General features: G+C 35.7%; 1 protein-coding gene across 2 annotated transcripts in view; it reads right to left on the bottom strand.

Moving 5' to 3' along the window:
* Positions 1-15,880, bottom strand: part of USH2A (usherin) — a 654,133-nt gene extending 638,253 nt beyond the window's left edge. Inside the window, exons 1-3 of one of the 2 annotated variants that reach the window (XM_075997054.1) lie at positions 15,644-15,880; positions 14,304-14,995; positions 10,502-10,667 (exon numbers count right to left, since the gene is read on the bottom strand). In XM_075997054.1, the coding sequence (XP_075853169.1) occupies positions 10,502-10,667; positions 14,304-14,791 (654 nt within the window). In that variant the 5' untranslated portion in view covers positions 14,792-14,995; positions 15,644-15,880. Of the gene's footprint in view, positions 1-10,501; positions 10,668-14,303; positions 14,996-15,643 lie in introns of those variants that run through there. The other variant, XM_075997053.1, reaches the window with a different exon arrangement.
* Positions 15,881-16,347: the final 467 nt, after the last annotated feature.

Below are 16,347 nucleotides of genomic sequence, written 5' to 3'. Positions count from 1 at the left end.
TCAAAAAGATACCTGCACTTGTATATTTATTGCATGTAATTCACAATCGCAAAGAAATGGAATTAACCTAAGTCCCCATCAGCTGATGAGTGTATAAAGAAAATGTGGTATAAATATACCATGGGGTACTACACTGGGCAATAAGAAAGAATAATGTCTTTTGTACCAATTTGGATGGAACTATAGGCCATTATCCTAAGTGAAGCAACTCAGAAACAGAAAAATAAATGCTGCATCTTCTCATTTATAATTGGGAGCTAAACTATGGCTGCACAAGTACACACAGAGCGGTATAATAGATACTGGAGACTGACTGACAAAGGGTGAGGGTGGGTGAGGGTAAGGAATGAAAACTTACCTATGGGGTACAATCTACACTATGTGGGTGGATAGATACCCCAAAAGCCTAGACTTCACCACCATGCAATATATACATATAATGGAATTCAACTTCTACCACCTAAATCTATCAAAATAAAACAAGGAAAGAAAAAAAAAACAGATGGGTATGTTTATGACATAGATTATGGTGATGGTTTCATGGGTATAGAAAAGGACTGTCCGGCAAGTATTCAGCCATTGTTAATACAATGAGAACAGTTACATGGCTGGATACTTTCTGGAAAGACCTGGTATTTATCTTCAAGCCCATCAAGTTGTATACATTCAACATGTACATATTTTTATATGTCAATCAGACGTCAATAAAGTTACTTTCAAAATATGCAAACAAACACTATCTATGCTAGACATTTCCAAGCTTAGTATTGGGCAGTTTTCAAATTTACTGGGGCCTTGCATCTTTTTAATATTTCTAAAAGCATCTTCAACATACTTTGAGTTGCTCTGAGATTGTTGCAGAGTCAATAAAATTTAGGGGATTAAATTATAATTGTCACTATTTGTCCCAATGTGCTCCCAGAGAATGCATCTCATCTGCAGCTAATTACTTTGTCCTTTTCCATCTATCTCGTATTCAACTCAAACATTGAACCCAACCCCTTTATACAAGTTCTCTAAAGTGCCAACACCTCCCAATGGTTACATATAACATTTTGGACAAATAACTAGAATCATACAAGGGGTTTATATCCCAGAAACAACCAACCAAAATGCATCTATAATCTAAACTTTCTCAGTCACCTGTATTACGGTGAAATTGGCATGGGCTGACCCTCCTCCTTAGGTTCCTTGGCTTCCCACCATGATCCTGGGTATTGCCTCAAATCCCCACCCAAGTCACATGAATTCCTTTCTTCCTCTTTCCTTCCATCCCTTCTTATTTTTCTCCCTCCATCCCTCTTCCTTCATTGCCCCTCTCCCTCCCTTCCTCCTTCTCCAGGTTGAAAACAATTGAACACTAAGCATAAACAAAAACAAACCAATTACTTTCTTCTACTGCTATACAGCTCAACCTTTTATAGGATTATTTCATGTGATCTTTAGAAGGTAGAAGGAAATTGCTATATTAATATGAGAGATTGTATATAATTATATATATAACTTATAAATATCAATAATTTTCACTGCTGTTTTTAGATAACTGGAAAAATTATCTAACCTATTAAAGCCTTTCAACTCTTGGAAAAGTTTTCTTAATTTTTTAAAAATTTTAATTACTCTCCCTTTAGCTTATATGGATATATAAACTGGTCTCTTGAATTCATATGCCCTTATGTATCCAGGATGTTACAGCAGCATGGAATACTTTTGAATGTTGCATTTTAGAGAAATACCAAGAGAAACACTATGGGAAAATAAAGCTATTCAAGTCCATGTTTAAATAAAGTCATATTCTCCATTCCATTATCAAGTGATACAAACCAGAGGCCAAATTCTGCCCTACGTTATAGGCATACTGTTCTTCCTGACTTTAGTTGTAATTGCTCATGTATAACTGAAGGCATCCGTTAGCCCTTTGGGCACAAAAATGACTACACACAAAAAAAGCAAACATAATTTAAGTCTTATTATATCGGGCTCTTAAGTGCAAATGATATAATATAAATGACAATTCCATTAGATAACATAGGTTTTAAAAACCACTACCATCAAATTTTAACCATTACAAATTTGATGGAATTACCATAGTGGCATTTCCAAGAATAGAGATTGTTGAAAAAATAAGTGGACATTAGAAAATACTCTTCTTTTTATAGCAATTTTCGATTTTAGTAGTATATGTAATAAATGTGCAATATAATTGTACATATTGTCCTTTTGAATATATTGTACATTTTGTAGCTATTGGCTGAGAACCAGTCATTTACTAGCAGAAATCAGAAATTGCTAAATTCTTTTCCAAATATCAGTTTCTATGTTTAAATGTTAATTTATTCATGGCTTGCTATAAGTCCTAATTGGAGGAGTTTTATAGGAAAGTTCTCACTGAACTTACATTTTTCCTATAAAATATTAGACTGATAACATTCAGACTTGTCAAAGGTAAACAGTGCAATATGACTTGTGATGATCTTTTTAAACACATTAGCTAAACCAAGCTCTTTTTATTTTTTGGTGAATACATACGTATTGTATAAATAGAAGTCCCTCCCCCTCCCCTCGTCCCCACCTGCATCCACAGAGGATATGTTCCAAGACCTCTAGTGGAAGCCTGAAACCACAGACAGTTCTGAACCCGATATATACCATAGAGTTTTTTCCTATATGGACATTATCTATGATAAAGTTTAACTGATAAATTAGGCACAGTAAGAGATGAACAATAAAACAGAACAATTAGAATATACTGTTCACAATTTCATATATGTTTTCCATGAAATGCATTCTTACCAGATCTTAGCAAACTTAGCACACCATTTTTTTTTCTTTCCTTATTAAGTGTAGAATTTTCACCTTTTCACTTAAAGGAAGCACTTTACAGCTTTTCTTTGACACATCCAAATTGCCAGCATCCAAATTGCCTACTATTGCACTTTGAGGCCATTCATAAATAAGGATTACTTGAACACTAGCACTGCAATACCCCGACAGTAGATCTGAATACTAAAACAGATACTGACTAACGGGTGGGGAACGTGGGCAGCGTAGGCAGCATTTAGTCACTGGACAAAGTGAGACCTCAAGAGGTTTCATCATGCTACCACAGAAAGGCATGCAATTTAAAACTTATGCATATTTTATTTCTAAAATTTTCCATTTGATATTTTCAGACTACAGTTAGCCACAGGTAACTGGATCCTTAGAAAAAGAAACATAGGATAAGGAAGTACTGCTGAATTCTAAGAACTATACAGTTTAATAACAGTTACCAAATAAATCAGATTGGAAGCAGGTGAAAAAAAGATGGGACAAAAAAAAAAAAAAAAACCCTTCATAACTCTATGTAAACTTCTCAGCTACTTTTCTCAAGCTTTTTCATCCAACACATGATACGAGTCTTTCTAAATAACTCAGATTCCCCTCTCTCACTGACACCTTTTGCTATTTTCATCTCCCAGGCATTGTTCCCTTGGTTCCTCCTACATAGAATCCATCCTTCCTGCTCTTCTCCATCTACCAAAAAACCTATCTATCCTTCAAGAGTTAATTCACACCCCACCTTCTTCATACATCTTCCATAACATATCTGAATAGGAGTTGATCATTTCCTGCCTTGAATTCTGGTTACTTTGTTACACATTTTTTCAATCCATCAGGAGAGGAAGGAAGAAAGAAATAATCCTTGAGACTCACCTAGACCAATGAAGACATAATGGGGTATGGGCATCAGAATATTTTTTAAAGTTTCTCAATAATGCTAATAATTTCTATGGTTGAGAATTATCACCCTGAGCTGAAGTTTAGCTCATATATGCTGTATATCAAAAATCTGATTCTCTTCTAGTGTTTCAATTTGATGAATGAAACCATTATCCTTGCAATCCTGTAAGCCAGAAAGCTGGTATTCATCAAAAGCTCCCTTTCCCTCAAATTTCACATTCCTTTCATCAACAAGCCCTTTAATTTTAATCCCTAAACTGCTTTCAGAGCTGACCACTTCTCTGCATATTTACTATTGCCAGTACATCCCAAATTATCTTTATACCCCTCTTGGGCCATACGAGTACCCCAACTACCCTTCATTCTTGTCTTTAGGCAAACTGTTCTCCCTCACTGCAGCCAAAGTGATCTTTAGCAAAAGTTAATCTGTTTGTGTCATACATACATTGTCCCATTCTCCCCTCACCAACCTCATTTCCTGTCCTTGACATAACATGTTTCCATAGAGCTCCATTTAAAAAATCTTAACATGCCCAATGGTGCTCTTTAAAACATAGCCTCTTCTGACTGTTCCATCCTCATTTCATACCATGCCCCATTTTGTCTGCTGTACCCTTGCTATGTTGACTTTACTCTTACCATATTGGCTTTTTAATCTCTCAAATGAAACATATTTCATTTTACAAAAGGGCATTTGCACTCTGCTGTATGTGTATAGAATGCTCTTCTCTATGTTCTCTACCTAGTTGAATCCTACACATTCTTTTGAATATGTCTTGCTATTAGTTAAATTAGTTAAATAGGAATGTTCTCACTGAACTTACATTTTTTTCCTATCAGTCTAAAATATTAGACTGATAACATTCAGACTTGTAAAAGGTAAACAGTGCAATATGACTTGTGATGATCTTTTTACACACATTAGCCAAATCAAACTCTTCTTAGTTTTTGGTGAATACATATATATTGTATATACAGAAGTCTCCCCCCGCCCCCATGCACATAGGATATTCCCCCTAAAAAAACATACTGAATCCCTAATCCCTGGAACCTATGAATGTGACTCTATTTGAGTAGTGTCCTTTTGCATGTAATCAAGCTGCAATGAATAAACTGAATTAGGGTGGACACTAATCTGGTATGAGTGGTGGTTTTATAAGAGAAGATGACACAGACATAGAAGGGGAGGAGGTGGCCGTGCAATGATGGACACAGAACCTGGAGTGATGCATCCACAAGCTAAGGAATGTCAAGGATTGCTGGCAAACACCAGACACTGGGGGAGACATGGAAGGACATTTCTGTAAGTTTCAGAGGGAGCGTGGCTCTGCAAACACTTCGATTTCAGACTTTTTAGCCTCCAGAACTCAAGACAATAAATTTCCGTTGTTTTAAGCCACCTACTTTGTGATAATTTTTAGGGCAGGCCTAAAAACCTAATATATGTATCCAATATAATTTCTTTAATGAAGGATTCTTTGACCTCAGTGATTTGATCAAATCGTTCTTTATATGAGCCCATAGCATGTACCACATTATCATTTTGCTTGTCATTGGTGTGAGCATTTGATTGTCTTAGCGCTGACTGGGCTGTAAGCTCCATCATAGCGGGAACATACAGGCTATAAAGTGCTTTATCAGACATTGCTTTCTCTACATGTCCAAATTTATGGTGTAAGCTAAATAGGTCAAGTTAATGTTTGGTTCCAATTTGTAATGGGTATGCTAACATATGGGGAGTTATGTCATTTTCCTAAGATTGTACAACTTTTAACTAAAATGTCAAGAATTAAAAGCTTTGCCTTCTGACTAAATATTGTATTTTTAAGTTGTACGCAAAAATGTACAGAAAATAATTTTTTACTTGGATGGCTTTACCTCCTTCCATAATCACATAGGGAATGTTCTCTTCTTTATATTTTATCGTAACAAAGGTTGGTTCTGTTCGACACGGATCGGATGATCAGCATGGCTTAAGTGGAATATTCTTTCATTAAGCCATTGTAGTCTATCTCACTGCCATAAACCACAGAAATTTTGAGCATAACTTTATATAAAATTACATTACGTTGTACATTTAAACCGCTTGTATCAATGAGGGATATAGTTGCAAAATATATTGACTTTGTCATGTAAATATGTGAAACATTATAAATATTTGTCTTACAAATATGTACAAAATACGTACAAACACAAAAATTACATTTATATTACAAGTATTTGTTTTCAGTTCGTGTGGGTTTTTGTTTTTGGTTCACAGAACTTTGAAATCTACCTCTTTAGATCTTCTCAGTGACCTAGGTTCATGGCAATTTATGATTTTTAGTTTAAGATCAAAGAAAATTGAGACTATAAATTTAGGTAGGCAATTTAAATTCCCTAAGGCTCATTTTTCTCACCTCTATAATGGGGATAATATATAAGTCAAAGCCATAGAACTATTATTAGCATTGGAAAAGTAATCATGTAAAATGTTTCATAGAGTACACATAAATCAGTGTTCAATAACAGCAGCTATTAAAATTTAACTGATTATCCTAAAAAACATTCATTAATTTCTGTTGAGCTTAACTTTGCTCCGAATAACCCAAAACTATTCAACTTGAGGTATACTCAGCTAGCTAGATATAAAGAGAAGACTTTGCACAAATAATGTTTAGCACACACGTGGACACATGCATGCACACAAAGCATGAGAGTTAAATGCAATAAAAATTATTAAAGGAACAATATGGATTGAGATTCTCTTGGAGTAGGGATGGGGGCTGGGATGGCATTCCTATGAGAATCCCAGGACATAGAGCTTACTGAACTGAATGAGAAAACTTCTGTAAAGAGGCATGGATGTTTCATGCTCCCTCAATCAATAAGAATGTGGAGACAGCTTCACAAAGTGTGCACATGGGCATACGGTTCAGAGATTAATTGAGAGACTTGGTTTATCTGTTCTAACAAATGTTTGTTAAATTTCATTTTCTTTTTCTCCAGAACTATCAATAGTTTTCCTTTTTCAGATTGAATACATAAATCAACAGTATGTACTCTTAGAACAAACTATGATTATGAAACTCCTATCCTTCATCTATTGATTCCTAAAACTTTATTTACCCATGCATTTTTTTCCTTCATTGTATCCTATTAGAACTGCTCTTTTTCACACTATTGTAACTAGAATCATCTGTGGCTCTTGAATTGTCAATGCATCAAGGAGCCCTCAAAATAGCATAGAAAATGCGAACAAGCCCATTGCTAAATTATTTTTTTTGTTCCGCCATTGTAGTATTTCATCAGCTTCAAATGATACTAATTGTTTTACTGCGATTCAGCAAAATTTTTAGAAGGGTGACTATACTGATGATTTTTGATGCTATTTGTCGTATAAAACACATAGAACTGATTAAGGGCAAAGAATATTTCATAGAAAACCCTGAGGGTTTTACTTTCAAACAATATGCAGCTAAATGCATATACTGCCAAGTTTTTTAATTATCAGTCTTTAACAAAACGCTAAAGTAAAATTATTTTAGTTATTTCAAAACTTCAAAAAAATATATCTTACAATAACTATAGCATGTGCTGATTCAATATGAAAACTAAGCTTTAAAAAATCTGCTAATATTATGTGTTCCCCATTTGATAATAAAAAGTATAAATTGATTTTTTCAATTTTAGTATAAAAATATGACATAATGAATTTTAGCATGATATAATTTGAAATAGCCAATACATTAAACCCAAAAGTAAAATTTAAATTGGCATTCCTGTCAGATTCAAGTCCCCGAGTGAATATTAATTTAAAAACTAATCATTTTCCAACAGGTCGAAGTTTCAAAATGCTAGTTTTGGAGTAAAAGCTATCATATCCATTACCGTAGCAATATCAGTCATATTTTGTTTAGTAAATTAGATCTCCGATGTTTAGTATGTCTGCCTTTTCTTGGCATTTTTTTGCCCAGGTATTTAATTATTGAAAACCATTTCTTTTTTTCTGATTTTGGGAAATTAGAATTGCAATTTCACTACTGGAAGGCTGATGCCAAGTGAACTATATGAGGTAAAGTATAAGGTTAGAGCTGTTAATTTTAAATGACTGGGCCTTTGTAAGTTAAATTCTGTTTTCTGAGCCACCTCAAGAATAGAGGTGTATGTTGTCTTTTCTCACACACACACACACACACACACACACACACAGAAACACACACAATATATTCTCATTAATTTGTGGCTGTACTGGAAGACAGATGAAAATACGCATATACATTAAGTTCAGACTTGCAGTTTTAAATTTGACTGAACCATATTATTAATTATTTGTTAAATTTTATGCCTAGCATTATAGAAATCCCTAATCCCAAAACCAAACAGAGTTTGGATGTATTACATAATAATGCAACAATGACTAAGTTATATTTTATATTAAATTTATTTTTCTGCAAATGTTCTTTGCAGTTATACAATGAAAAAGCAACAAGCTGCATCTGTCTCTATCTTGGCCACAAAATCTACCAAAAAAATGCTTTTGTGTAAATACTAGATAGCATGGGAAAGCAGAAAAAAGGACAAGCCTGACCATCAATTGATGGAGCCGGCTTTGTCACTTACTGTCTAGATAACCCTACACAACTCAACCGCTTGCTGTACTCTAAGTAATTGTGCCTTGCTCCACATGCCACTTATTTTTATATAGAACTCTAAGAGGGATTCATTTTGTTCATATAGTCTGATCCCCTCATTACATAAATGGGGAAACTGAGTCTAATGAATTTCTTAAGTCTACAGAGTAGCATTATCTAAATCAGATTTCTCAACACCCAATCTCCTGTCCTTCCCATTACTTCTTATAACTTTTAAGCAATGAATATATTCCTTATTGAACATCTATAATATGGATTCTTACAAATTTCATAATATCTTAACTGTATTCAGAGTGGTGTTCAATTTAAAGGAAACTTGTGTAGATCTCCAATTTAGAGTAAATAATTGCTCTTTAATTTTCATTTGAATGAATCCAGATGCTCATAATGTTGGGTACCCCCAAAACATTCAATAAATGCCAGAGGAATAAACAGACCTGAATGGTTTTTCCAATGTTTTATGACTGCTTAGTTCTGTATTTCTAATATAAAATGTAGTGTACTCAAAAACTCATGCAAAAAGTAAATAAAAGAAGTGTACAAATTGGAAAGGACAAGTTTTCTCTTGATAGTCAAACAGTTATGAAACGAAGCAGTCTCATTAAATCATAAGTACTTTAACCTTTTCTTGAAAGAAGGGGAAGATTTAAAGATTTATAAAGAAATTTTGCCTAAACTAGGAAATGACTCATATTTGACATGTATTGAAATGATAATGCTGATTTCAATAGGCACTCTAAGAGCATTTTATTCCCGGGAGAGTAATTCAGTCATGCTTACCTCCTTGCATTTAGATTTTAAACTTTCTTTGTAAAGCTTTTAATGTACTACTGCCTGCCAAAACAAGGCACAGTTTCACAGACAAGACAAAATAAAGGCAAGTAAAAAGAATTTTTTTTTATCATTGTTGAGACAAAAATATGCAACAAACATATCATCTATTTGACATCTTCTGCAAATTGCCTTTCTTTAGCAGTTTCTGTTTCCACATTTTTAACATTAAAACCTAATTCTGTTGCGCTTGTCAGTAGGTAGAATGGACAACTTCAAGATAAAGGACAAATAGGTCCCATCTGTTAGCTACTGAACAAATGAAGAGTAAGCACCGAGAAACTGAAACCATCATATCCTATAGACAGGGCTTGATCCCAGATCTGACTTATCCCTTTGTGTACCCTTTCAACACTAGTGGCATATGGAAACACTGTCCTCTGCCAACTGCATTGCTAAACTCATATCCTAACTAATATTAATACCTTAAATCCAAATAACAATTTTTAAAAGTCTCTGAAGAAGCCCCCGGACTACCTGCTCCAGGATGAAAAAAAAAAAAAAAATAGAGGAAACAAAAAATAAATTTCATAAAACAAATGAGAGTGCAAATGTCTTCAAGTGAGAACGGGGTTCATGTGGACCACTGGGTGAACTCTCCTATGAGAGCTCATAGTGGGAACTGTGGCACGAAGAACCTCTGGCTTGAAAGGCAAGGGTGGCTTTTGGCTGTAGTGGGTCCTTCCAGAGCCCCGAGGAAACAAAACGGTAAAGCGTGCCTCTATTCTAGCAACTGTAAATACCAGGCAGCTCACAGCTTTCTCAGCCTTTAGCAGCTTCTAAGGCTCATACAAACTGTGGTTGACAACTAAAATAATAATATAACACCTTTTGAGTGCCTCAAGTGTAAAGTTCATTAGTTCTAAGGTCAGCATTTTGATGCAACAGCCAAATTTTATTCACATCATCAGATGCTGAAAAAGACAGCTATATAAATCAGGCAGGGGGTTTTAATACAGCCATGGCTAGTAAAATTAGTACTAGTAACCAAAAGAGCCCTTACACATTTTTAAATAAACCCAAATATACTTAACCAATTTTTTTTTTAACTTTCTGAGGATGTTAATTACAAATAGCATTGTCCTCAAGTGTCTGTGGGAGTTTTTATAGCAAATTTGATGAGGGAAATGCTAGTCTATCAAGAGATACATCATTAGGTCATTTAAATATTTTTCTTCTTTAGTTGTCATTTACACATAACTGAATCTAAAAGATACTGCTGCAGATTTTGTGAGTAGATGCCATTTAAAGGAGAGAAAGGAAGACAGATCCTTGTGTTTAACCAAATGTTAAATATTTTTTATTTTACTCACCTGCACACTAAGATGAATCCATTTCTTCAGAAGAATTCTCCCCAGTGTCATTACTTTTATTGGAGGCTGCAAACCATTTACTGTGCGGTAATAAAACATGGTCTCCTTCTCAGATATTGTAAGTTTGAACACAGTCTGCCCATCCACTGTCTTTTCTATAACACACCTTAGGAAGCAACCAGAAAAGAGAGAAAAGGTCAGCACCCAACCCAAAAGACACGCCAAGGCATTGTGCAGTTACAGCGACGTGAAAATGACCCCGAACTTCACTCGAAATGGTGCGGTAGGAATAAGTGCCTGAAATGTCATTATATTCAAAGCCAGCTATATTCCAATGAAGAAGCCCTTTTATTTCAATAAAAACCAGAATTCTTATTTACAATATTTCCCCAGAGCCTCAACACCCTTTATTAGAGATTCATGATGGAAACTTGAAGTGGTTGAATCATTCTGCAAAGCTAACATTTAGCCTATTGGCTCATTAGTTCTTCTGCTATTTCTTTTATAGGAAGTGGCACAACACACAACATCCCGCTTGGGTGTTGAGTCGCCAGTGCAAATCTTTCTCCATCTCTTTTTTTAAATGTAAAGAGAATTTAGTATCCATGGAAGGCTCTAAATTGCTAGCCCTGGAGTCAGAATCGCTCTATTTCATTCCAGTGATGAAATGGAGAATGGACAGCTATGGTCTCTATTCACCCCACCATCAACTAGCCAGAAGCCAAAGCCAATGTCTGGCTACCTCTCCTGGCTACCTCTCCATATGGTCTAATGAAGGCACTGAGATAACCATAATGATCTCGGGTGAACAGTTATTCAGTCTTCTCTGAATACAGTGAAATAATATTTTGATACGACAAAAGAATTTTTAGAACGTTTCTGGGTTCTTGTGTCAAGCCAGTTATCAATTTTCTTTAAATTACCTCAAATCCTTATTACAGTAACACACCTTTCAGACCCAGGCTTCCCTTCTTTGCCTGGTTACCTCCAACTTGGCTTCAAGATCTCTGTGATTACACCTGATCCTGGGTCCCTTCTCCCTGCTCAAGGTTGGTTAAGGAGCCTCCCTGTGTGCACACCTAACACGCTGTGCCGCCTAGGTTATAGCGCTAATCCATCTGTCTTCCCCATTACATCATTTAGATCATGAGTATTCTGAGGATAGAAGCACACCTGGTACAGAGCAGACCCTCAAAAAATGATGAGTTTGTGATCAAACTCAGTTGAAAGCATCAAAGAGGCAAAGGTAAAATCAGGTCAACCAAAAATGACTGCAAGAGATGTTTTAAAATTTTCCTTAAAGAATACATTTTTCAAAAAAATCGCTTCTTCTCACTTCCATCTGTTTTATTTTCCCTGAGTTGCGAGGTAAGAATAAGATTGGAGAACACTAGTAGGTACTTTTGCTGTCACTGTTTTACTAAATTTTGTACATGTATTTGACAGTAAAGTTACGTGAGCAAGTATATTTTTAATTTCGGCAAATCATTGTAGTTGACGTAAAGGTTTTATATAAGTAGAAATAAAGCTTTATATAAATTTTGCCACAAATTTTTTAACCCACTAGTAGTTGGATATTTCTAATTTACTACGATGAAAGAATTTCTCTTTATCCTCTGTCTTAAACAATCTGAGAAGAGTTTGCCTCTATTCATTTTTCTTGAGTTTAAATCTACAAGTGAGAATTTGACCATTACTCAAGAATGTATTTACCAAATGCAGACTTATTTCCCCAAGCTTACTGAAAATGCATTTCTTAATATGTTATTGATTATCTTCCTTGCTATTTTGTTTGCTTGTAAACATACTAGCTTTGGGAGATAATAAATGTGAGAGGAAGGCAGGTAGCAAAATATTTAGGAACTGGATTTATTTCTGCTCCTGAATAAACAATAATTGGATAATCCATGTTTTGTTTGTTTTACTTATCTAGTGCAAACACCCCAAAATTCCCCCAATTCCCATAGGTATTTTAGTTTTGAGAATAGAAATGACCTTCATACAAGAACTCTCAAAATCATAAACCATGTGCTACTACCTTGATAAATACTCTGTCTTATTTATACAAAATAATGCCAATAGAAGATGAATTTGGTACAGATATGTCCCTATAAGCTTGGAAAAATATTATATCCTAGCACTATTTGTCAAGAGACAATGTTTTAAGACTCTTTGGATACTAGTTACATAAACTGAGTAGCTTGAATTTACTAGAATTTCAAACAGTAAGAAAACAAAGTTTTCTTTTAGGGGAGATATAGAAATAAGGATAATGGTCTATGATTAATTTCCAATCCAATTTAAAACAAAATGAAAACATGGTAACTTTCACTCGGCAAATTGAAATTAAACACCAAAGACATTTAAGTTATATTTGCTTATGAGATGGTAAGACCTTTCTGGTTTGTTTCACAAGTTTTTAGATACCTAGCCAACAACACTCTTACACAAAGAAAATGTCACAAGAAGAAAGTCCAAAAGCCCTACAGGAAGATAAAAGATAAGCAAAAATGCCTCAAAACTGTTTCTACTTATTAAAATTTCTAAGTTGGGTCTCAATATTTAGGGGAAACACATTAGATATCAGCTTGAGAAGAGACTACAGAATGAAAAACAGGTGATTCAGAGAGACAAATCTCACCTGTTCCCACTCGTGTATGAGAGCTAGATATTAAAACATTGATCTCATGGAGACAGAGAGTAGAATAATGATTACCAGACGCTGGGAAGGGTAGTGGGGAGGGTGGGATATGGTAGGTATAGTTAATAGGTAAAAAAATACAGTTAGATAGAATGAACAATATTTGATAGCACAACAAAGTGACAATAGTCAAAAATAAGTAGTGATATACTTTAACTAAAAAAGTGGAATTGGAATGTTTCTAACACAATAAATACTTGAGGTGATAGATTCCCCAATTACCCTGCTTTGACTAATACACATTATATGCCCATATCAAAACGTCACATCTACCTTATAAATACATACAACTATTATGTACCTATAATAATTAAAAATAAAAAAATTTTAAAAAGAAAAACAAGTGATAGAGTAAACTAACAAGAAATGATGGTAAGGGAGCCCCACTCCAAATTCACCAAAAGCATTTCTCTGGGATCAACAGCACAAATGCTTTTAAGAATATCGCATGTTTACCTATATATTTTCTAAGTAATTGGAAGTTGAAAATACCACAAGGTAAAGGGCTAAAAGCTGTATCTTTTTAGAGATGGAGTGTTATTCATATAGTCAACTCATAGTATCGAACATCTTCCAGGAGTCAAACAAACCTGTCTTCTTGGGGAATAAGGATAAATAAAACACAGTCCTAAGCCCTCAAAGAGCCATCTGCCAAATGAAAATTTTATGCCCTAGTAGGGGCATGTTATTTGTATAAGCCCAGACCAAGACTTTGAAAATATCAATTATCTGTATTACTAATCTTCGTGCCTAAAAACTCACACTGAGTCTGGGTTACGCTCTGAAGGTTAAGAACAAATGTCTAACCAATAGGAAATAAATGATTCAGTTGTAAACATGTCTGCCTGCAATGAAACTCTGCTAATAATACATTCTTTGTTCACGGTCCACTTCATCTCTAGAAGAGTAAAAAACTTTTAATTCGGAAAAATATTGGAGTGTAAATTTGAGTAGGAAAGACTAACATAGGAGTCAATCTTTGATCACATGAATTCCGTATTGTTAGCCTTCATTTCTAGAGTAGAATTCAGGTCACAATAGTCTTCACTACTACTGATTTTTCAGGGTCCTCGGAAAGCTTATACCCACACTTCGACTTACATTACACCTTCTTGCTCAGGTTTCAACCACACAGCTAAAGTAAATGATGCCGCCAGCCTTGGAGGAGTATGAGGAGAAGCAAAGCAATTCTTGTGATTTCCAAAAATAAAACTTGTAGAATTGCTATGGGAATTAGGATGCAGATCATTCTCGTCTGCTGTGATGCAGCTACTGAGGCCTGCTGAGAGGAGGGCAGTGTACGACGGGGTTGAAGATCTGTGTGGGCAATCCTGAATGCAGAACCGCTGGGTGCAGAACTGAATACTTTCAGCAGCAGCAGAGCTATGACAAAAAGTGCTTCGGTTTGGGAGTCCACACGTGGCTTGAGTTGGCACAATGGAAACATTCTTGAAAGCTCCCACATTCTCCAGCCTTGGGAAAAGACCCCGTGACTCAGCCAATGATATAGAAGCAAAATAGGCAAAGGCCAATGTTTCAATGACCCGAGACAAGAAGCCACAGCCCAGTGAAAGAACCAGGCAGTTCATGTTTACAAAAAAAGCATTCTCCTCCTGATAAAACACTCCTAAATAAATAATCAGGCCATGCCACTTGCCAGCAACACTTTAAAGCAGGGTACTTTAAGTAACGTTGAGATACTCCATTTTCGGGAAACTGCAGACAGGTTTTCACACTGAGGTAATGCCAAAGACGTTCTTAGCAATGGTGAAGACATGAGTAGCAGCTGGTATCTGGAAATCAAAAACAGGTGTCAAGGGAACGCTGCTGCATCTTTAAAACTGAAGTTCATCTTAAGCATGAGGACTTTGCGCCCCAACAAGAGACACTGCTCAACTTCTCAAAAAACATTTCAAAGTACAGTGCTCAGAGTAAAATACTCATCATTTTTTGTTGTTGTTGTTAAATATCTTGATTTTATTGGGCAATTCAAGCACTTTAAAAGTCCTCAGGACAACCAATTTTTTATATATATAAGTGTGTGTACATAATTATCAATAATGCATTTCACCATATGGTAACTTTAGGTGGTTACTCCCCCCTCCCAGGGAATTAGCACTATCTACTCTACTTAACAAAGTAAAGAATCGTATAGATTTTCTTTACACATGCACCGTATGTTGTAACCCAGAGCTAACTTGCAGATGCCCAAAATAAAGCTGGCAAAGCACTTTGGGCCTTTCCCCTTATCCCAGCATGTGCAGCAACTTTAAGCTCACAGTAAAGCTGATTAGAAACCCAACACCATCTGTCTGTCCTATGCCTTAATATTTAGCAAAACGTTTGTGTTAGTGTTTCCTCATATGACTATGTAGTTTGAAGGTTATATATGGACTCTTAATACTGTGCAAGTAATTGTATTGATAAGTAAGCTGAGTTACCATTTCTTTATTGCATTTCAACCAGTCCCCTCAGTGTGACAAATGGCTCTTCAACAGGACTGCTGTCCCTCGTTGCCTGGCAACGCTGCTGTAACCTCTGGTTACTCTTAGCAAATAGGCTACAGCAGCAGGAATGCTGCAAGGAAAACTTGGGTGCCCAGGTAAAGTACTCTGCACAGCAAACACTGGGTTACCTGAAACTCAGAGCGTAGTCTGCTTGCTGGCCGGCCTGGAACTGAGCTCCCCAACCTTTCAGCTGGCACCTCAAGCAGTGGGAGGGACCTGGATGGGGGTCATGCATGCATAATTTTAAAGTAGCAGTACACCTTATCCTGTAATCCCCCTCCCCCCCCCTTCTTGCTGTCATGCAGCTGAACCCATTTTATTCTTTAATAAAAATGATCTGCCACTATTGGACAGCCACACAATGAGTAATTTCTAGTGCTCTTTTTTTTTGGGGGGGGGGAGGATACAAAATGGGATTCTAAACCTTAATATATTGATGGCCTAAAAGCTTGACCCACTGATGGAAGTTTCTGTTGACCATTCAGTTGTTGCTGTAGCTTTCACCCTAGGATACTCTCTCCTAAATACACGTGCTTCTTCAGATTATGAGTGGCATCTGATGGTATTTCTAAATGGTGGGTTAGGAGAATCAGTGATTTTTAATTAAACTACAAAGCAATAGGACTGCTGACTTTTTG

Source organism: Microcebus murinus, chromosome 23, assembly GCF_040939455.1.
Source record: "Microcebus murinus isolate Inina chromosome 23, M.murinus_Inina_mat1.0, whole genome shotgun sequence".
Lineage (NCBI taxonomy): Eukaryota > Metazoa > Chordata > Mammalia > Primates > Cheirogaleidae > Microcebus > Microcebus murinus.
The sequence above is the reverse complement of the archived record's forward strand: the minus strand, read 5'-3'. Positions and strand labels throughout refer to the sequence as shown.